Genomic DNA, 23,828 nt, shown 5'->3' with positions numbered 1-23,828 from the left:
TAACCATTATTGATTTGCAAGTACTATAAACAGATTCACAAAGGAATTTCACAAACTTCACCTCTCCTAAAATAAGAAAGAGTGTAAATTTTGCCTTCCTTTTAATCAGCGACAGTTCACATACTAATTCTGATCCAGAAATGAAAAGCCCCTGGAGTGTTTTCAGCAGTGAGCATTTCTTTTAAAGTTCGCTCTTCAATGAGCGCCTTTTATTGCTGTCTCACTTTGTCAACCAGCTTTGAAGTTTTTTTTTTTTTTTAATACAAGGAAATAATTTACTAAAGTGTGTTTGCCAAAAAGATAATTAGTTCTGCAATTAATCCTTTGGACATACAGGTTTATTTAGTAGGGTTAATTAAAGACTATCAAACTGTTATATGATCGTGGTACTACAGCAAGTTATGAATGATGTATGCATTACATATTCAGAATAAAATATTATAATGAAGTTGTGTGACCGCCAGAGCATGCAGGTAAGTCTGTCATTTTTATTCCAGTACAGTATATTATAAGATTAATAGTCAACGGTGTTTTGTAGAGCAATGGTTCACAAGTCTTCTGTTGTGGATTAATTTCAGTTGGCTTGTGGCCATCCGACCTTACTTGGATAAAAGAAATCTACATTGTCGCTCAACTAATGAAAGTGGAATTACTCTTTTTGCACCCAACTCAAACAAACCTATGAACACTAAACATTCATTGTCCTACATAGCTATGGCTGCCGCACCTCAAGATGTACAGTCACACTTAAGAGCTTACAACGTCAACCAATGTTACCATTTGGACAGTACTCAGAACAATATGCTTCTACATTTTATGTTGAACAATTGCCATACTTAGGCTTCAAGAACACGAGCCTATACTGATCGCTGGAAAAACGCAAGTCGTTTTTTTTTTTTTTCAACTTGTTGCTGGGCAGAATAAAGCGCAAAAACACATAAAAAACGCACTACATGCTTTTCTGCAGCGTCACCATTGAAGTCTACAGAACCAAAAACGCAACAGTTTGTGTTTAAAATAGTCCCTGACCCTTTCCAAAATACGCACCGGTGAAAATGCGGAGATGTGAACTTGTCCCATAGGAAATCATGTTAAAGGGACTGCTGTGTGTTTCTGCAAAACGAAAAATGCTTAGTTGTGAAGCTAGACTAAGAGTGGATTTACCTTACTGGAAAGAATTTCCCTCACTTCCTGGTGTGTCTACATGACAGGAAGCAAAGGAAGACCCTTAAATGCGGCACAGCTGGCAAAATAAAAGACCAGGGTTGGTCAAGGGTTGGTTGTAGATATACTTTAAAGGATAAGTTCACCTTTTGACCAAAAATATTAAATGCAAATTGTTTTGCAGGTAAAAAAATGTGCATTTATTTTTTTGGTTGCAGGAGCCTGTAAAGCATTGCACCAGAAATCAGCAGATCGCTGGTGCCATGCAGGTCTCCTGCAGACCTGTCAAAATATCTGCTTGCCTGTACAGGATGTACGGGCAAGGAGATACACTGACAGGAAGGTTCAATGAACTACCACGGCACTCCATGGTGCTCATTGAGAATTGCAAGCCGACAGTCGCTAAAGTTGTCAGGATTTGTAGTTCATTCATTCACAGAACATGATTTTTTTTATACTGTGACCAGCGCAATACAGTGTTACCATAGTAACACTGTACTATTCTGGGGAGGTGATCAGGATTTTACTTAGGTTTCAAGAACACAAGCCTACCCTGATCGCTGAAAAAACGCAAGTCGGTTGCCGCAGTTTTGCCGCATTTTGCGTTTTCCTGCGGTTGGCAATCAAAACGTTCCTATCCTGAACGCGATTTTTCCACTTTCAGGAGAGGGAGGTTTAACCTCACCTAAACACGGCAGCTCCTAAACTCTGCTAAAAGCCTATGTGTACATGGCTTTTATGGAGTTGAGTTTAGGAGCTTTGGCAAAAAAATGCAAAAAGCTCCAAAACTTGATTTTAGGAGCTGCTTGCGTACATGAAGCCGTAGCCTCCCTAGCGGTCTGATTATGTCCATATTTCTGTGCTCAAAGCGGTACATTTTTTTGCATGGAATTATGTATTTTTTTTATTGTAGACCTGTAATTTTTAGGAATAACTCACTGAAATCTGTCCGAACAAGAGTCTAATAAACATCCCGGGTATGATAAAATTTGAAACACAAAATCATAAATTATAATTTAATAAATAATCATAAAAATATTATCATAATAAATTGAATTCAATACTATAATCAAACCAAAAACACTGAAATTTGAAATATAGCGCCAAGTTCGCACATCACTGAGCAAAGTCGCAAAATCGTTTTCAGTGTCTGATGACGAATTTCCCCACGAATCATTATCTCTCAATTCTGCAAGTGGTTCTAATTTACTATCGCTGTTCTCTAGCCGGTCTAAAACCACTTTTGACCTAAAGGGACACTTTTTGGACGCCATGGACGTTTCTCAGTTTCCAGGCAGAAAGAACAGTAAAAATGTAGGCAGGGGACAGGACAAAGCACTCGGGACAAAATGTATGTGAAATGGCTTGATACAGTAATGTTTTACTGTATGATTTTAGTGAATTTAGTGAATGTTACTTTTACAACTTTCAAATTTCCCGCCAGTTCTGTCCCCGTACGTCCTGACGTCGCAGGGAACGGAACCCAGAAGATAGATGCCAGCATCGGCCGGAGAAGACATTGCCGGGGACACTGCAGGAGGGACATCGCGGGAGCGCAGGACAAGGTAAGTGAAGAAGAGATCTCGGAGCAACGCTGCAAGGTATTCCCGAGTGTAGCTCGGGGTTACCGCTTGTGGTGCTGAGACTTTACCCCAAGCTACACTCGGGAATACCTCCAGGGAGGTTAAAGTATAGCTAAAGTTTCTTTTTAGTTTTGGAGAGGGATTGAAACACCTGTTATTATTGCTGTCTGTGCCCCCATTAGGGAGATTTATTCAATCTATTTGTCTTATTTACCGTTATCATGAAAAGTGAACAGTAAAGCCGGCCATACATGGGTGAATTCCGAAAGAATTTTCTTTCGAAAATCTTTTCTAAGAATTTTGTTCGAATTTCGCACCTTTAGTGGGTCACAGAAACAGATGATTTTTGTGTGATCATCGAATTTGAGTGATCAGGCATGTTGGAAATTTTTTTAAAAACGGACGAATTTCGAATCAGTGATGGGGGAATCGTGCAAGAAATATAAAGCTGTGACCTGGAAAGAAAAGAATATTCTTGGCCACGAAAATTATTTTCTGTTGCAACATGAGGAGAAATTGAAAGCGTGGCTGGTTGAATTTTGAAATCACTGGTGACACCATTGGGTTACCAAATGCACAAAATTTCTGATTTTTGAAAGAAAATTAGTTCAGAATTCGACCCATGTATGGCCTGCATAAGCTCAAAGGAGCAGGGTCCTCCTAACCCTCTTGTATTGAACTGTATTGTTGCTGTATTATCTCTCTTTATATTGTAAAGCGCTGAGCAAACTGTTGGCGCTATATAAATCCTGTATTATAATAAGAAGAAGAATAAGAACAACAGTAAATAAAAACCCAAAATGTGGGTTTTCCCCAAAACAGTAATAGAAAGGAAATCTTTCAATGGGAACACTGGTCCTGGTGACCCTAGTGACAACCAGCATTTCCCTAATTTTGGTGGGATTTCCTGTAATTTCCTGTTTTGGCTATGGGACAGGAAGAGAACTGATATCTCCCCAATGGGACACAGATAGCAAATAAACAAAATAGGGGTTCTAACCCTCCCTTACTTACAAAATACACAATAGAAAAATAATTGGGCTTTAGTGTTACTAGTGAACATAAAACCATGTTTTATTTCTGTCTTCGTCTCTCCTAGTGGCCATTGTCACCAGAACAGAAAGTGAGGAAAAATCCAAAATTTGCATTGTCATCAGCACAGAAATACAGGGTAAATCTTCCAATAAGGGCACCTGGTGACAGCTGTCTAAGGCCACACCTATGCAGTTTGATTTGATCCGTTTCTGCAGTGCTTTTTGCACATGCGTTTTTGACACGTTTTGCGCAAAAACGTATCAAAAACGCACTACATGCTTTTCTGCAGCGTCACCATTGAAGTCTACAGAACCAAAAAAGCAACAGTTTGTGTTTAAAAAAGTCCCTGACCCTTTCCAAAATACGCACCGGTGAAAACACGGAGATGTGAACTTGTCCCATAGGAAATCATGGTAAATGGACTGCTGTGTGTTTCTGCAAAACAAAAAATGCTTAGTTATGAAGCTAGACTAAGAGTGGATTTACCTTACTGGAAAGATTTTCCCTCACTTCCTGGTGTGTCTACATGACAGGAAGCAAAAGAAGACCGTTAAAGAGCCTTTAAAGCATTGCACCAGAAATCAGCAGATCACTGGTGCCATGCAGGTCTCCTGCAGACCTGTCAGAATATCTGCTTGCCTGTACAGGATGTAAGGGCAAGGAGATACACTGACAGGAAGGTTCAATGAACTACCACGGCACTCCATGGTGCTCATTGAGAACTGCAAGCCGACAGTCGCTAAAGTTGTCGGGACTTGTAGTTTATTCATTCACAGAACATGATTTTTTTTATACTGTGACCAGGGCAATACAGTGTTACCATAGTAATACTGTACTATTCTGTGGAGGTGATCAGGATTTTTTTTTTACACACTGTGATTGCTTAAAACAGTGCATTTCATTGTTATAAGCAACCATTTTTTTCTGAATTAAATCTAGTTATTCAGTGTTTACTATTGTGATTAGCTGTGGTTGGCCACAACTAATCGCATGGTACAGATGGGCTGTGATTGGCCCTGTCTGTACCATGTGATCAGTGTTACCAATCACAGAGATCAACACAATAGTACACAATGAATAGTATGAATGGACACCATCCATTGTATACAGTTGTCATGTGATCTGGTTATTGGTCACAGCGATCACAGGATACCGGCAATGGGCGGTACACTCATTTGTCACCCACTGTGTTCGGTGGACACAGCGGGTGACAGATCGTGCCACAGTGCAGCCTGAGGGGGTGCATGCAAGGTGAATTCTGGGGAGTATGTTATATGACATCCACCAAAATGGAGAATGTCCTGCCCAGTCTATAGTAAAATGACAGGTGGTGTTAACAAAGTTTTGTCTGATCTGTGGTTCTGACAGTGTCCAATTCAATGTAACATTAGTCTGGATCTGACCAAGTCACTAGCCCTTAGAGATGACTCAGCATTTGCACATAGTTCTGATGAAAACGTGGGAGCCCCAAATGCACATTGCAGCACCTTTTTGTGAACCCCTAGAGGTTGTCACTGAGCTATCAAAAGTACTTAGGGTTGAGAGATACTGGAGCTGAATCATTTATGCCATTCACCAGGCCATATTTCTAATGCACTCATATTTACATATGAGTCTGATGACAATCATATTATTATAATTATTAATAATAGCAACAGAATTAACATTTTGAATGAACATGATATGAATTTGGTGCAGAATCACCTTGAGAAGGAATGTGTCTCATCAGCCTCCTGACCTCCAAAATCAGGGGTATTTGGTTTTAAAATTATGGTAATTCCCTTATACATTTGGGTGGATGCTATTTATTAATGCAATTTGATCATATTAGGATTTATGAATTATGTGTAGATTTTTGTTCTGTCGGTGACACAAACGCTAGACTAAAATGTTTATTCACTTAATGGCATGCTAAACTATTTACTACTCCATTGAAGGTCAGTATTTAACACTGTTCTGCTACTGACATCCAATTTCTTTTTTTACGGCTGGCTCTTTGAGTTGTGTAGATTCTGGCTAAGCAGGAACTGTTGGAGGGCTTGTTTATTCAACTTTATGTTTATTACAGGCTGTGGAGCTGCTTGCCATTCCCTAATCTACTTTGTATCTATAGCTGTGTTTTGATAGGGACAGAGAAAATTGTCTCTAAATGATTACTGTTTCTTCCTGGGGCACAAGCAAGAGGCTCAAATCTAAATGATTGTTCATGGACTGGTGAAATAGAGAAATGAGGATGACACCATGTACAACCTGACTTCCCTCTTCATCTCACCCAGTTTGGGGTTATCAGACCTCATTATTGTCACACTGCTAAGCTGCAATATACTAAAGCGGTATTAAACCCAAAAACAAGAATGTAATATATTACAGCTTACCAATCCTTAGATGCTGTGGTCGCATTAGTTTTTTATTGTCACTTTTTTCCCTTTATTTTCACATGGTGATCTGGCCAGTAACAGACTACCCATCTTAGGGTGGATCCCCTATCTATAGAGGAGCAACGCAGACACCCTTGTACATCAGCACTGTCTAGAGAGGGCTGTGTTAGATGGACTAGTAGATTTAAATGGACTTTACATATGTGACTAAAATATTCAAATCCTCTTTAGGCAGTTATAAAAATTATAAAAATAGTTTTTTTCTTTTTGGGACAAAGGATTTAGATAAATGAATAAAAGCTGACCATTGTCATCACCTCCATCAGTGTAAAAGCGGAGTTCCACCTGAAAAAAGAAAAAAAAGTCAGTAGCTACAAAAACTGTAGCTGCTGACTTTTAAAATACAGTCGGGACTTCCCTTTTTGGGTGGAGCTCCGCTTTAAATGGTTTGTGTCAACCTTCTATATGCAACATTTGCTGGGCAGCTTGATCTGTTAAAGAAAGTTGAAAAATAACAGCAGGATGAACAGGTAAAAAAATCAATGTAATAAAGGAACTTAGAAAAACAAAGGGTTTGATTTACTAAAACTGGAGAGTGCAAAATCTGGTGCAGCTGTGCATAGAAACCAATCAGCTTACAGTTTTGTTTTGTCAAAGCTTAAAGGATAGGTTCACCTTTCGTAACATGTTACATGTTACACCCATATTCAGGGTGTAAAATGTTATGAAAGCACCGGCTCCCGCTCCCCATTGACAGCTAGCGGCGGATCTCAACCCGCCCCACCCCTTCCCATTAGCTATCAAATCGAAAAAAACACGCCAAGCCGCATCACTCCTCTGTGAATGAGAAACTACAAGTCCCGATATCCACTAAGGCTCCACAGCACCATAGTAGTTCACTGAGTCTTCTTGCCAGTACAATTGCTTGCTTGTGCATCCCATATAGGCAAGCAGATATACAGATCTGCAGGAGACCTGCATGGCACAAGCAATCTACTGATCGCTGGTGCAATGCTTTGCGGGCTCCTGCAGCAAAAAATAATAAATGCACATTTTTTTTACCTGCAAGCTGAAATTAGAAGCTGATTGGCTACCATGCACAGCTGCACTCTCCAGTTTTAGTGAATCAACCCCAAAGATTGCCTTTTTAATGCTACTGACTGACTGCATCATTTTGATGCACATGTCATTTTTTTTAACATTAAGGCACAAGTCATTTTTGATTTTGCCTTTTGTACCACTTTTAGGTTTTTTTTTACCAGAAAAGTTTTTATTCATCAATAAAAACAAGTAGTTGACAGTACTGTAAAGAGTGAAGCACATAACACACTAACATTCTTAGCCAAAGAGAAGACATTTGAGGATACAAAGATATCCAATATACAATCCACAATGCAGAAAATCAGATTCAGTTACAATATAGCCCATTCAGAAGATAAGAAACATCAAAACCCTTAAGGACTAATTTCAACATACTCAAGTAGTGGCAAAAGGGAGAGGATCCCCAACAGGAGAAATACCCAGGATAACATACCTAGTTCCACAGTATCAAGGGGTAACAATACATTTATGAGATACAGTATATCAGTCACCATGCCAAAACATTAAAGACAGATTCTGAAATGAGATGTTTAAATAGAGGTCAAGCTGCCACCCAGGAATCCCAAATTTTACCAAAATTTTTAGGGCACTTACGTCCCATATAGGTGAGCATGTATAGAGGTAGGACAGAATCAATCAGTGAACTCCACTGTGCAATTGTAGAGGTTGCAGGTAGTTTCCAGTTCTTAAGGATAGTCTTCCTAGTCCCAAATGCCTAAGAGAAGGATCTTAGGGTCCATCCCCATGGATAAATCACCTACCCCGTAGACATCCATTACCACTTCTTACCAGAAATTCTGGATAGGGGGACATTCCCAGACTACATGAAAAAATGTCCCAACTGCCTGATTGCATATGGGACAGAGTGTGGACCATGTAGGATAAATCCGGGAAAGGCACTGAGGGGTATAGTAGGTCCTATGAAGACATTTTAACTGAGTGAATCTGTCTCTGGCCAAAATAACCAAGGGCAATGTTGAAGTCCCTCATTCCAATCATCCTCAGTTATATTGGGGATGTCAGCCTGCCAGGTACGTAATAGGCGATTATTTATACCTGTATCAACACAATTAAAGCGAAGATAGATTGAGGAGAGAATTCTATCCGCATTATGAGTAATAAGAAATCTTTCCACTTGAAGCACTACTGTTACTGCCACCAGGAACTATGCCTGCAGTACATGTTTCAATTGCAGATATCGACAGAGCATCCACAAGGGAAGCTGAAAGGTGCCCTAAAGAGTAGGAAAGGGGAGGAGTTGCCCAGCTGGTATAATCTTTTGGAGTTTCTTAACACCAAACCTAGTCCATACAATAGGATCAGGGACAGAGCCCAAGTGTGGTAATTTAGGATTACCCACAGCGGGGTGTGTGAAGAAATAGAGTTCACCTCACTGATAGCCGCTGTCATCTGCCACCAGACCCTAACTGTTGTATGCATCGGAAGGGTCATGTTCGGTGGAGCCTTCACAACACGATACACCAGGTTACTCAGTACGATTCCAGGATAGCAGACTCCAGGATAAGAGATGGATTTGATCACGTTTGCGAGAGCCTCCATTGGACAGTGACCAACACTCCCACCCAGTACTATTTCTGAAAACAGGGTAATGCTAAACTTCGGGACGAGAAGGGCAGTTGTAAGACAGATTTTGCTATCCGACGGACCAAGCCAACCCAGATGAAGTCTGTAAAGATCCTGTCCAACTTGGTAAAAAATTAAGCAGGGATAGGGACCGGGGTGTGCTGAACAATGTATAAGAATTTCAGAAGGAAAATCTTTTTAATCAAATTTACATGGCCAACAGAAGTCAGGGGAAGTGTATTCCAAGCCTGGCATTTCTGTATCAGGTATTGTAGAACAGGGTACAAATTACCAGTCAGGTAGCAAGACAGATAATTTCTTATTACTACACCTAAATATTTAAATTAAGACACCCATTGTAAAGCGGTCGGGTCAGTAGGAGGAAGAGTTGAGCCAGTCAATGGAACAAGACCGATTTGTCTGATTTGTCCCAGTTAGTCTGCACTCCACAGCAAGTTTAAACACTTTAAGGGCTACTGTAATTTTTTTAATTTACAAAACCAAATATATTAATATACTTTGTTTTAAGAATGAAATTGCTGTTCTTTATTGGTTACAAAGAACAGGTGAATGCTCATCCATTATATGCAACGAGATATATAGTCAATGGGCAAATAACCTCAACTTATTCTGCTTGGAGAATATGAGTCACTAGCTACGGCATCAATCTCATTAAAGTATCTTGAAAAACAACCCACTCATTCAGTTTAAAATAAAAAGGAAATATGAAACATTTGTATATAGGTATAAAAAACAATTAAATACCTTTTTCCCCTTATTTATATATATAAATGATCAAAAACTCCCTGTTTTCAGCTGCATAAGGAGCTCCGGAGAGCTGAAACAGCAGGACATTGGTCTTCCCAATAAAATTCTGTGCGGGGGGGGGAAGGTATTAGAACAAGTCTGATCATTGGTGAAGAGCAAAATGAGTTCTCAGCACAGCTATAGAACTGACCGCGCTGTGCTCTCATGCCTAGTGTAGTCAGATTTTAATAGGAGAGCAGAGGGATTGGCAGGATCACCAGGGATTTCACACAAAGGAAGCAATATAAAGAGAACAGGATATATTTTCATACAAGTACATGGTACAGCAGGCACATATTAGGAATATGAAATGTTGGGGTTTACATATTGTTTAAGTCTTCTCCATTGCTTCATGCCCCCTTTACGTTTATACTATGACTGAAATATGACGTGGCCATTAACCATCACTAACCAGAGCCTTCTGTAACAAGGTTCTTCTACTGCAGCTTTGCAATAACTGGCATCAAGCTGGCACAGATTATAAATTCAGTTTAATTGTAATAACTGGCATCAAACTGGCACAGATTATAAATTCAGTTTAATTGTGTGATGGTTGGATTGACAGCAATAGCAAACAGTTGAGGGGGTCTTAATAAGATGGATGTGCATGCATTTTCTATTTCACTCTTTAGTCGAAATTATACAGACAAATAGTAGTTTTTCATCTGCTGTGTATGTTTGCTAGCTGAGAGTTAAATACACAGCAGTCTAATTACTTCAGAAGTACTAAAAACATCAGACAGAAGATTCATACAAATTGTTATACATACAGAAGTATAGGCAAGTGCTTACTTATCAGGTATTCGGGTTAAACGCGGCTTGGCTGACCAAATGCTAATATTTTAGTCCCACATGTGGCATCTGGCCAGTGTCTGTGATGTGGGTGGCCTGTCTGTAATGTCAGCAGCTGTCAATCATTCCCAGTAGGGCTGTACATTGGGCATGTCAGGCTGGTAGTGTGCATATCTGTCAAAGCTATCTTTGGTCTGAGCTGAAAGCTAGCATTGACAGGGAAGCAGAGGAAGTAGTGCTGCAGGAAGGAGACTTTATTGGTCTTTACCAGGGCTTTTTTTCTCAGGAACTCAGTCATGCCCCCGCCTCCCCCACAACCCCCTCCACACACACATCCTCCAAACTACATCAAATAATGGATGTGGCCAAATTTAACAGTGGAAGGGTCTTAAAGGGGCAATAAATATCAGGAGTGCATTACGTACAGAGTGCAGAGTTCAGGAGCGCGTGTGCGCCACATACAGAGTGCTGAGTTCAAGAGTACCCTATGTACAGAGTGCAGATTTCAAGGATGCGCTATGTACAGAGTGCAGAGTTCAGAAGTGTGCGTACGCCACACACAGAGGGCTGAGTTCAAGAGTACCCTATGTACAGAGTGCAGATTTCAAGGATGTGCTATGTACAGAGTGCAGAGTTCAGGAGTGTGCGCACGCCACACACAGAGGGCTGAGTTCAAGAGTACCCTATGTACAGAGTGCAGATTTCAAGGATGTGCTATGTACAGAGTGCAGAGTTCAGGAGTGTGCGCACGCCACACACAGAGGGCTGAGTTCAAGAGTACCCTATGTACAGAGTGCAGATTTCAAGGATGTGCTATGTACAGAGTGCAGAGTTCAGGAGTGTGTGTACGCCACACACAGAGGGCTGAGTTCAAGAGTACCCTATGTACAGAGTGCAGATTTCAAGGATGTGCTATGTACAGAGTACAGAGTTCAGGAGTGCACGTGCGCCACACACAGAGGGCTGAGTTCAAGAGTAACCTATGTACAGAGTGCAGAGTTCATGGATGCAATACACTCAGAGTGCAGTGTTCACCCATCTTCCACAGCTGCTTACCTCTGCATGCTCATCCCCATTTCACTTTCACCCCTCCTCAGCTCTGACCTCTGCACACAACCCCCCTCCACTGCTCTCATCTCCCCCCCTTCCCTAAAAGCTCCACCATCTTTCACATGTCTTACTTTTGTTCACCGCTAAAGCACCCAGCTGACTCCAGTACCTCCCCGCACACTGTAGGCGGCTCCACCTCTCTCACTTGCAGGGAGATCATCCATCATCAGCATCCGGGCACCAGGGAAAAAATGGAGATCAAAGAGGCTGCCCCCTACCACAAAATGCTTCCCCTCCTGCCCATGACCATAGTGCATCCTGGGCACCTGAAATTCTCTTCTCCCCATCCTGTAATCAGTGGGAGTCACTCAGGAGATCGGATCTGTGAGAGCTACTGGCAGACATGTTGACATTTGTAAACACAGAAGCCAGACTTCTGTGTTTACAAGTGAAGTGGTGAGCAGGGAACAGAGGGGACCTGAACCAGCGGTGCTGGAACTGAGTTCCACCAAGTTCCAGCTGAAAAAAGCTCTGATCTTTACTAAACTTAGAAAAGGGTGTCTGGAGAAGATGTTTGAAGGACTCATCGATAATAACAGACTTACGGTAGCTCTTTAATTTGATTCTGAATGAGACCAGAAGTATGGCCATTATCTTAAAGAGTAATTCCACTTGTGCTATTCTGTAGAAATAGCTGTTTATTTATCTATGTGCATGTGGAAAGTGAATCTAATGGTAGAGGTTTTATCAATTAGCTGCTGCAATTGCAGGATTCAAATGATGAAAGTTGCAAGGTCTGCATCCCTTTAGATGTCATTTTCCTTTGGGAGCAGCTCACCAAAAATGACATTTCTGTTGCAGGGGATGCCCAAGATATGACTTGTATCTTGGTGCAAACTAACCACACAAGCACATTTCTGGGGGGGCATGTTGTTCAGAATGCCTCCAGTTAGCCATATTACATTTTACAGAAATGTACAGTGCTGCATATTGAAAATTATTAATTTTAGGTCATTTTTAATAATATTTAATTACAATATGACTTTTTTATTTGCTAATGTATATTTTCCCTACAAAAGTAGAGTTACCCTTTAAATCCCCTCTTTCTGAGGCAGATATGGAGAAGATGTGATGTTCCTGTTTTCTTAACCTGTATACTGTGGACTAGCACATGGACCAAATACATTTGTTGAATATACAAGTGACCTAATGTTTTATACCTTCATGTATTCTATGAATGAAGGTAAAAAACATTCTGTGTGCAGTGGCACTCCCAGCCCTCACCCCCCCCCCCCCCCCGCAATCTATACCTGATCCCCCTCCAATCCAGCAACATTCTTGACGGCCTCTGCTGTCTGATGACACTTCCTCCTCATTGGCTGAGACAGCAGCAGGAGCCAATGGGGAGAGAGCAGGGCAGGGCCGAGCTGCAGATCTATGTGTCTTATGGATGCATAGAGCAGCAGCTTGGGTACAAGCAGGCAGCAGTGCCCCCTGGGCAAATGGCTTTCCCTGGAGGCACTGTTCGAGGGGGAGGAGCCAGGAGCTCTGTTGGGGACCCAAAAAGAAGAGGATCTGGGCTGCTCTGTGCAAAACCATTACACAGATCAGGTAAGTATAGACATGTTTAATAAAAAAAAACATACAAAAATTAAGCTTTAGTGTCACTTTAGGTTTATAAAAATTCTTCAAAATTTCCATTTAAAAAACTGATTTTAAAAAAAGTAATGTTTTAGATTTACATATACTTAAAAAAAATCTAAAAAATGTGTAATACCCGGCAACACAAATGAGAAAGCCAGAAGAAAACTGTACAAATGAAAACAGGATACTTATGGTGGCCCTCAATCTGAAAACCCGCAGACTATATGGAAACCTAAAGCAACCGTTTCCTTAACCAATCATGTCACTTAATTATGCAAAGTCAACTACCAGGAGGAGTGGTTTGAGAAAATCTGCATATCTTTAATAGGGCAATTTAGTCTACACAGACCGTACATTTTGGGGAAAAGGGGCTTGTGTAAACAACTGAGCAGAATATGAAGGTGCCACTATATATACCTGGCTAGGGAATGGAAAGGTTCCATGAAATGTAGCTGATGATTCAGTAAAGACAGATCTTAATGTTTTAAAAATGGGGCCCATTCAGTTTTATGCAGGTCATTACACAGTATTTATTTGAAAGTGTACTAAATAATAAATGTTTTTCTATCACCACAATTATCAAATATATTTGTAGAATTTACTAAAAATGGGTACATAAGATGAAACTGGTTGAAAACCCTTAGTCTCCATGCACACGGGGCATTTTAATAATGCTGGTAATGTTAGCGGTGTAAAGTCACGTTAAAAATGTGAGTTTTTCAGCTTTTTTGTATTAGCATTTAGCGGTGTTTTGACGTGTGTTTTCGCGTTTGCGGTTTAGCGTTTTTAGTCAAAAAAGCATCCACAATGCTGGTTTGCTGCAATTCACCACATTTTGCCATGTTTTACAGCATTAGAGCATTTTTACAGCTAAAAAAACTCCTCTAGAAACCCACTAGTCCTGTTTTTTTTTTCCTGCCAAAAAATGTTGATTACAGTCTATGTGAGAATGGACACATAGGATAACATGCTGGGGAGTTTACAGGCTGTCGAAAAATACATCAAGAGCCAAAAACAGCAGATGTAAAAATGTCCAGTGTGTATGAGGACTTACATATTCCCAGTGACATGACTAACAGAGATGAAACAAATCCTCCTACATAAGTTGGACCTGTTCATCTGCAGCCATCTCTTCTCTACAGCCTTCCAAAACATACATTTCACAGAGTAACTCTCAGCAATGAAAAGTAGGGGGTGGATATCTGAAGTCCCACACTGCAGAGCTCAGTGAGAAGAGCTCTGAGCCCTGATTGGATGGAAGGGACACATCCCCCTCCTCAGCTGTGGCAGTCAATTGCAAGCTATGTGCTATAGCTCTACTCCCCACCACCGTCTCCTCTTGGAGTTGGAAAAAGCTGTCAGAAGTGACTCATGCAGATAACAGAGGAACAAGGCAGCATAGAGAAATCACACTCAGTGCTTTGGATAGAGACAATTACACAGTGTAGGAAGATATGCCTTGTTCATATTGCATGTCTGAGGATTACAACCACTTTAAGGCGGATATGGGTATATAAAATAAGGGTCAGAATGACCAGTGTTTTGAAATAGGAGAAAATAAATTCTTGAGCTCTGTGCCTCCATTTACTGATCTATGTGCCTTATAATGACATACATACTGTGTCTGTATACATATATATATATATATATATATATATATATGTGTGTGTGTATGTGTGTGTATATATATATATATATATATAATACAGTATATCTAGCCTTATATACCACTGCACAGTTATCTAGCTGTTTTGTGTATAGGATTGAATAACAGTCAAGAAGCAAAACCATATTCACTGATATAACCCAAAAGGTTTGTAAGCCAATTAAAATGGCATGGGTGCTGTGCAAGACTGGCTGCCAAAGTGACATCTAAGGATTTCTTATTCAGAAAAGCCTTGCCTTGTAACCACATTAAGTGTGTGCGCAGCATCTGAATAATCACAATATAGCTACATTTTGCAACAGTTGGGCAAGCATTTTGTTTTCCATTTTCTATTCAGCCACATTAACTCTGGGCATTTAATTAGCTCGCTCTCTCATACATGCCGAATGCCTATTATCTGATGACAATTCATTTTTAACAAGGATGACAAACATTTCATTTCAGCCAGCTGAGGACAAATGTATTAAGCAGAGCACATAATGCTACAGGTTATGAATATTAAATTAGCAAGTCAGACAACTAGCATTTGCTGTAATGCATGCTTGACATATTCCTGTGCTGATAACGCAGGTAATGGCTACTAAAATAAACCAAGAAACTGGAATCTCACAAACATATTTTCTACAGAGCAAATCCCTCTGTGCTGAACATTGTTTACAGACAAAGTGAATCTACAAATGTGAACAAAAATACAATTTATAGTATTAAACCGAAAGTGAAATATCCGTTTTATCATCTAGCTCAACTCAACTAGCTGTAAAACAAACTTTGTTTTCTTAAAGTAGAACTATAGGCAAAACTTTCTTTTTCACTTCGGATAGAGTAAGGGAGGGTTATAACCTCTGCCTTTTTGTTTTTTGCCTTCTGTGTCTCATCGAGATTTACCTTCACTTCTTGTCCCATAGCCAAAAGAGGAAACTTGTGTGCAGTAGTGCTGCGATTTAGTCCTTATGCACACTAAGTTTTTACAGCGGCTGTTTTTGGCTTTTGACATTTTTTTCTACAGCTAGTAAACCCCCCAGCATGTTATCCTATGTGTCCATGCACACATAAACTGTAATCAAAGTTTTTTGGCAGGGACATTTTTTTGGCTGTACAAAAACCCAGAACTAGAGTTTTTTAGCTGTAAAAACACTCTAATGCTGAAAAATGCGGCAAACCGCGGTAAAAGGCCGCAAACCAGCGTTTTTGGACATTTTTTGACAAAAAAAATTTTCTTGTAAAGAAAAAATGCTAAAAAACGCAAATGCGGAAAAATGCTGTTAAACACTAATGCAAAAATGCTAAAAAAGCTGAAAAACTCACGTTTTTAACATGACTTTACATAGCTAACCTTACCAGTGTTATAAAAACACCCAGTGTGCATGAAGACTTACCGCGTTTTTACAGCTAAAAAAAGTCCTCTAGAAACCCACTAGTCTTGTTTTTTTTTCCAGCCACAAAAACGTCCCTGCCAAAAAACGTTGATTACAGTCTATGTGTGCATGGACACATAGGATAACATGCTGGGGAGTTTACTGTCTGTAAAACAAAAAACGTCAAAAGTCAAAAACAGCAGCTGTAAAAACGTCCAGTGTGCATGAGGACTTAGGGGCGTCAGGCCTTTTTTTTTACTGCTTCCAAACGGCTCTCCATGATATCCTATGTGTCCATGCACACATAGATTTTTAGAAGCTTTTAGAAGTAGTAGTAGTAGTGTTTACCAGCAGGAAAAAAAACCCCCAGGGTCAGTGAGTCCACGAGCAGCAGCATTTTGGCAGAAAAAACGCTTGATGCATTTAAACGCGTCTAATTGCGCCTAAATGCATGTCTGGTTGGTTTCTATGGGTTACTGTACTTTACAAATTCTCGTTACTTTATAGATTAAGCCTGATTTTTTTATCGTCTTCCATTGTATGCTGTGTAATTATGTAATGCTTTTGTGAAATGCTAATGATGCAGATGTAATGCTGTATTCTACCCAGGGGGGGACTGACCATTTGGAAACTCGGGCACTGCCCGAGGGCCCGGGGTCAGTAGGGGGCCCCATGAGATGCCCCTGGTACCTTTTTCATAGGCTTTTTTGAGTTTGGGCAAGGACACAGGGGCCCCATGATCCCCTATTGCCCGGGCGCCCCATGAGTTGTTAGTCCACCCCTGATTCTACCCACGACATAAACCTTCCCAATCACCAAACTATGTAACTTTTTTTTTGGAATTTAGTTATGACTTTTCTGGAATGCCAATTTATACTGGGTGAATGAAACATTTCCGATGAAGAGTTTTTGAGTTTGTGTTGTCTCAACACCTTTACCCATAGATTCCGCTGAGGTATATGGATAGATCCACCCCGATAGTTTTTTAGACCTCATGTACACACGTTTTAAAAATGCTTGGCAGCAGTGTTTTGGCAGGAAAAATGCCTGACGCTTGTCAAAGTGTCTTACGCTTTTAAGAGCATTTAGACGCCTTTCCAAGCCTCTACTGCTTGAGTGTTAATTCATTTTAATGGACAGAATAAATTATTATTCAGGCCAATGAAATTAACACCCAAGGTCTAAAAAAACTATCAGGGTGGGTCTATCCATATATCTCAAACTCAAAAGCTCTTCATCAGAAATGTTTCATTCGTCCAGTATAAATTGGCATTCCAGAAAAGTCATAACTAAATTCCAAAAAAAGTATCATAATCTGGTGATTGGGAAGGTTCATGTCGTGGGTAGAATACAGCATTACATCTGCATCATTAGCATTTCACAAAAGCATTACATAATTACACAGCATACAATGGAAGACAAAATCAGGCTTAATCTATAAAGGAGTGCAAACAGCAATGAGGATTTGTAAAGTACAATATCCCATAGAAACCAACCAGACATCAATTTACATTTTCAATTCTCACTGACCTTTGCCCAGCCCTACTGAATAAGACAGAAAGTCACTATCTACAGAAATTCTGCCACAGTTCTCAATTAATAGTCTGCACAGATATGTATGATAAGACTGAGGCATCTGACCTGATGTGACTCACAATTAGGCAGCACAATCTTTAGAAGGTTTCCATCAAGCGCCTAAATAACTAAATACACAACATCTCACATCTCAGTCAAAGATGTATTGGGGATAAAGTATTCGATTTCTTTTCTACCCTTTCATACTTAAAGCGGTAGTTAACCCAAAACCTGAAATGTAATATACTGCAGCTTACAAATCTTTAGGCATGCTGACTGCATTAGTAATCCTTTTTTTGGGATTTTTTTTCCTTTGCTTTCAGCTGGTGATCTGGCTAGTAAAACATATCCTGTATCAGGCCTCATTCATACCATGGTGCAATGACAGCAGTTTTTATGCACATGTTCTGCAAGGGCACAGAAAAGATAATTGTTCTCCATGTGCCCTATTTACACCATAACATTAGTATCACATGCAGATTGTTTTCCTGCGCAGGAATCTGCAACGTGTATAAAACTCACTGAAATGTGCATGAAAACTGATGTTAACTGATTTAAACTGATGTCTTTGCAAGAGAAATCTGCATGATTTTTCCATTAGTTTTTTATGGTGTGAACTTAGAGTGCCTCCACCCTAGTTGAAGAAGCACAGGGGGCACCTTTGGGCAGCAGCATTGTCAGTCTAGATCAGCCTTTCTCAACCGGGGTGCCTTGAGTTTTCTTCAGGGGTGCCTTGGCAAAATGTCTACAAATTACCAAAAAATTGTATACAAATTGTGGACAGGCCTGCCTTTTAGTTAATAAATCACCTCTAATGCTGGGTGTCCTACAAGTGTGGATGTGGCTGCATTATAAAAACTATTAGGATAGTTTCTCATACTTTAGAATGGGGTGCCTCAAGACTGTCCATAATTTTAAAGGGTACTTCGGGATTACCCAAAATTTTTAAAGGGTGCCTTGACTGAAAAAAGGTTGGGAAACACTGGTCTAGGGGTAGGGGAGTGTTAGATGAAGGAGCAGAATTAGATACACTAGCAAATTGAAGCCAAACTCCAGCTAACATTTCATAAGCAGTAACAGCAAACATTTTTTTTCCTTTTGGGATAAAGGTTTTACATAACTAAAAGCTGACCATTGTAAGTACCCCTGTCAGTGGTAAATGGTTTGTCTCATCCCTGTAACTGATACATCTGCAGGAGTTGTTTTTGAAAAACAACAGACTTATTGGCCGAATCACCAGATGAAAATAGAAGAAAGAAAGCCTAAAAAACAAACCTAATGCTGCCCTCACATCTAAGAATTGGTAAGCTGCAATATAATAAATATTTGTTTTTGGGTTTAATAGTGCTTTACTTGCAAAGGTTTAAACCAAACTATGGACTGTCCCAAAAATAAATATTAGCATCATACTGCGCTACATTGAACATAACTTTCACTTGTATGTACACAAATATTATCTTATTGGTCTTATTTCTTGAAGACATAACTACTAAATTCTTAAGTGCAGTAGCCTATGATATTGACCAATTGGAATTTACTGCATGAGTTAGAATATTACAAGATGGATTCTTATTGGTTGTTGAGTGTTTGCACATAAGAATATAGACTTGTCATTGAATAAAACTGTTGTGACAGCGCAAGGCCCTGTCATTGTAATAGAGGGATTGAGGACAACACAGGGTTCTAACATAGTGAGGGGCTCCAGAAAGGAGAAAATTGGGCTTTTGGTTTTACCCACTACAGGTACTTATATAGCGTTGTCAGTTTATATACATACTAGGGCCAATTAGACAGGAGCCAATTAACCTACCAGCATGTCTTTGGAGTGTGGGAGGAAACCGGAGTACCCGGAGGAAACCCACACAAGCACAGGGAGAACATGCAAACTCCAGGCAGATGGTGCCGTGGTTGGGATTCAAACCAATGACCCTAGTACTGCCAGGCAAAAGTATTAACCATTTAGCCACTGTGCTGCTCAATAAAAGCTTCAATAAAAGTTTTCTCCAGGTTTTGTCATTCCCGGATCAGGGCATAGAGTCTTGAGGGTTCAAAAAGCTTTGAGAGGGAAGAAGCCTCGAGTCCTGTGTCCAGGTCTTGCTGGAGACCAGCAGGGTGTGGGTGCAGGTGTTCACAGCCCTTATAATGTAGGACCTGAAAGTAGTACCTCCCCAGGAGTCTGTGAGTGTGTATGTCTGCAAGGTGCAGGTGTAGTCTGTGATGGCACAGACAGAGGCACTAAGCTTGAGGACTAGAGCAGCAGGGAGCTGCAAGAAGTGAAAGCAGTGGGACAGCTGACTGTAAGGTGCAGGCAGTGGCGTCCCGAGGCAGGTGTGGGGGGTGCGGTCCGCACCGGGTTACACTGACAGCATGGGGTGACAACGGACCCGCTCCACAAAAAGGTAAATTGTAAAGCAAGCCGATGATCCCCGCAGGATGGATTGGATCTGCAGATTGAGCATAATGGATCGGAGTCCGATCCATTATGCTCAATCCGCAGATCCGATCCATTCTGCGTGGATCATCGGAGGGGGTGTCACCAAGTGTTACCGCACCGGGTGACACCAACCCTAGGGACGTCTCTGGGTGCAGGAGCTGTACGAGAACAGAGAACGGTGCTGTGTGAGGCAGTCTGCAGGTCCTTACCAATAACTAAAGCTGGGCATACACATGTAGGTTTTCAGATGAGAATATTTAGAAGAAAAGTCATATGAAAATTGTTTGAACATTCGATGAATGCTGTTAGAAAATTGTCTTTTGCTTTTGACATTCAATAATAAAATGAATGTAATTTCTGAACGATAACCACAAACGCTGGCCAAAAAAAATAATTTGATTGAGAAAAGTTTTCCTTCCTGTCCCATCGAATTTTTCTGTCAATGCTGTAAAAAACAAACATCAATTTGACCCCACTAACGATTAGAAAATCAAACGAATATTCTTGAAACGAAAATGCTATATGTGTATGGCCAGCTTTAAGGTTCAGGCTGGAGCAGTGATGCTGCGAAACAAAACCAGGAAGCCCAAAGGATGTTTTCTTTCATAATGTGAAATTATGGTGAGAGCAACAGTTTGTTTTTTAACTCTCTTTCTTTTCGATAAACGTGGGCCAAAAAGCCCTAAAACAGTACTTCTAGCATGGACTACATATTAAATAAATAGCCCCTAAGACCAAAACAAAAAATAATCTAAAAATAATTACGTTAACAACTCCCAGACCTTCAAACCCAAATGTACACGAGTAAAACAACACATATTGTGAGACCTTCAAACAGGTGAAAAAGAAATGCTAATAAACACCCTCCAGACTTTCAAACACAAATATATCAATATAAAAAATACATTATTCACAATATATGATAGGCAGACTAATTGAATGCAGTGAATAAAAATGTATAAGAATATAAATAAATAAACACCCGCTGACCTGCTAACACAAGTGCTCTAGAGCAGGGGTTATGTAGTAAACAATCAATAGGGGATAGTGTTATGAATGATGATAAAGATGTGAAAGTGACACAAATATACTCTAAAATAAAATGATCTATCGCCCTGTTAACACACAATAAATGAGTATAGGGTAAAGTGTTACTAAACCCACAACAAAAAATCAGTCTGTATATGCAGTAAAGAAATGCTCATTATACACACTGTGGAACCTAAAGGGTTAATCATCTGCATTGTGTAAAAAGGCTGTTTGATCCTGACTTCTCTGATCCTCCCCTTCTTCCGGTGCCCCCCTTTTAGCTCCTGATAAGACATATTGTGTGGTCACTTTGCACATGCTCAGTTTGGTGTGTATTGCTAGAGAGTTTTTTTTTCCTCTTGGGAGAGTGCATATGAGCAGCACAGGGCCAATCAGCACTGTCCAGACAGAGGTCCGGTGTTCTGCATCCTCCTAGAGCAGAAAGAAAACTCCTCCTGCAAGCTGTAACCAGTGCTTTGCTGGACACTGATAGTAGTCACAAGACTGCTCTAACTGCTGATGATAAAAGGTATTTAGCAGTTTATATTTACTAAAATAATTGCACTTCCATGTTCTGTGTACTGTGGGAGACCAGATATAGTGAATGCAGGGTCCTGGGTTTAGTAACACTTTAAATGTGGCCAGTGTCCGTAATGATAAATAAATAGCGCACAACAGGTGAAGTGTCAATAGGTTCCCCTGAATCAGGTGATCCAACCTTCTGATCCACACACCCTTGTTTGTCTTCAATGCAAACACCACCATGGTCCACCACCTTCTAGCATGCATATGACCCAAGAACTACAGGTAAAATGTGCTTTTGACTAACAAGATCCAGGTCCTTCAGCATTTCTAAGGTCAAGGATATGTGTCCCCTTGAATAATTCCTTGGCTCAGTAGACTCTAATGCAAAATGGAAAAAAAAAACATTGCCTTCAATCCAATTGGCTGCTCTAGCCCCTCCTTCATTTGGGTTTGAAGGTCTGGGAGGTGTTTACCTAACTTAATTATTTCTAGATTATTTTTTGTTTTGGTCACAGCAGCACAGATCTACAGGTGTACCTCGGTTTATGAATTTAATGCGTTCTCCAGGATGTTTCGTACTGCGAAAAATTCGTAAAGCGAAACACGGTTTCCCATAGGAATGCATTGAAAACCAATTAATCAGTTCCGGAGGTCAGAAAAAGGTTAAAAAAAAGTCGCTGTCACTATAGGCCAGTGCCGGTTTTTAAATGTAGTTATCGGCTTTTTTTTTCTTCACTATAGCTCAGAGAAGCAGCTGTCACTTTCCCCCCAGCTAAAGGAAAGAAAGTTTCCTTTTAGTTTATTTCCTGAGTTAAAAGAAACAAAGCATCCTTTAGCTCCAGGGAAAGTGACAGCTAATTCTGTGAGCTATAGTGAAGAAAAAAAAAAGTTGCCAATTGCATTTAAAAATCGGCACCGGCATACACTTCATATTGTGAAAAAAATTTGTAAACAATTTGTAAACCGAGGCATTATTTTCAATGGATTTTAATTTGTAAACCGAAAATTACGTTAACCGAGGTACACCTGTATTTAGTTAATATTTGGTTCACTTTTGTGTGGAAGGACATTTTGGTGTGTTCACTTTTCTTCCATTCTGATCCTTTGGCAGCATGTGAGGTTTTTCCAATTTTTCTAGCATGGACTGAATTCACTAGGAAGCACTACACTTGAGCAATGCCCCCCAAACATATCACACTATATATATTAATAAACACATATATTTGTTAGGAGGACGTCACTTGTTGATTACTTCTATACAGGGGCGGACTGACAACTCATGGGGCCCCCGGGCAATAGGGGATCATGGGGCCCCTATATCCTTGTCCACACTGAAAAAGTCTATAAAAGGTACCAGGGGCATTTCATGGATCCCCCTACTGACCCCGGGCCCTCGGGCAGTGCCCGAATTCTCGAATGGTCAGTCCGCCCCTGCTTCTATAACACCCACAATATAAATAATGAAAAAACAGACCTTCATATGACTTTTGGTCCTTCATGGAACAAAAGCCTTTGTTTCTAATTAATTGTATAGACAATTTTTTTTTGTCCTGAGGGATTGTAGGCACTTTTGCCTCTAACTTTAGGAATCTTATTTCCATAATTTCACAGTCTTGCAAAAGTAATAAACCATTGTTTTTCATGAAATTGCGTGAAATTCCCATTTCAAGATAAAAGTTAAACACTGAAGAAATTACCTGAAAAATGCTGAGAGTCAATAGATTCTCCATTGATATCACTGTAGTCCGCAGCTTTAAAGATTTCAGGGTGGTAGTCTGCAAAACAAATTTACGAGCAATATTAGACTATAGCATTCAAAAGATAAAGAACAAAGACCAGAGCTTCCAAACCAACCTGAGTCCCATGTGTTCTATACCAGCCTTGGTGATATCCATGCTAACAAATGTAGCATCTTGAGTATCAATAGACTAGCAAAAAACAAATAAAAAAGCAAAGATTTTCTATTTGATAAGTCAAAATGTAAATTTCTGTACCCAATTTACTAAAATCTGCTAAGCCTTTCTGGAAGGTAAAGTTCTTTCATAAATTCCTACTGGCCCATCACTGGCTAAAAGGATTACACAGGAGGCAGGTAATAGAATTGCA

The 23,828-nt window shown here is 40.1% G+C and overlaps 1 protein-coding gene across 1 annotated transcript in view; it reads right to left on the bottom strand.

Annotated features, from left to right (window-relative positions):
• BEND7 (BEN domain containing 7) overlaps positions 1-23,828 on the bottom strand; it is a 122,759-nt gene that overhangs the window by 69,311 nt on the left and 29,620 nt on the right. The window contains exon 2 of the mRNA XM_089686142.1: positions 23,420-23,497. Coding sequence (XP_089542268.1) covers positions 23,420-23,497 — 78 coding nt within the window. The remainder of the gene's footprint in view (positions 1-23,419; positions 23,498-23,828) is intronic.

The sequence above is a fragment of the Staurois parvus genome, unplaced genomic scaffold (assembly GCF_062004578.1).
Source record: "Staurois parvus isolate SC_StPar_1 unplaced genomic scaffold, SC_StPar_1.0 ptg000019l, whole genome shotgun sequence".
Taxonomy (NCBI): Eukaryota; Metazoa; Chordata; class Amphibia; order Anura; family Ranidae; genus Staurois; species Staurois parvus.
This window is presented reverse-complemented; position numbering and strand designations above follow the sequence as displayed.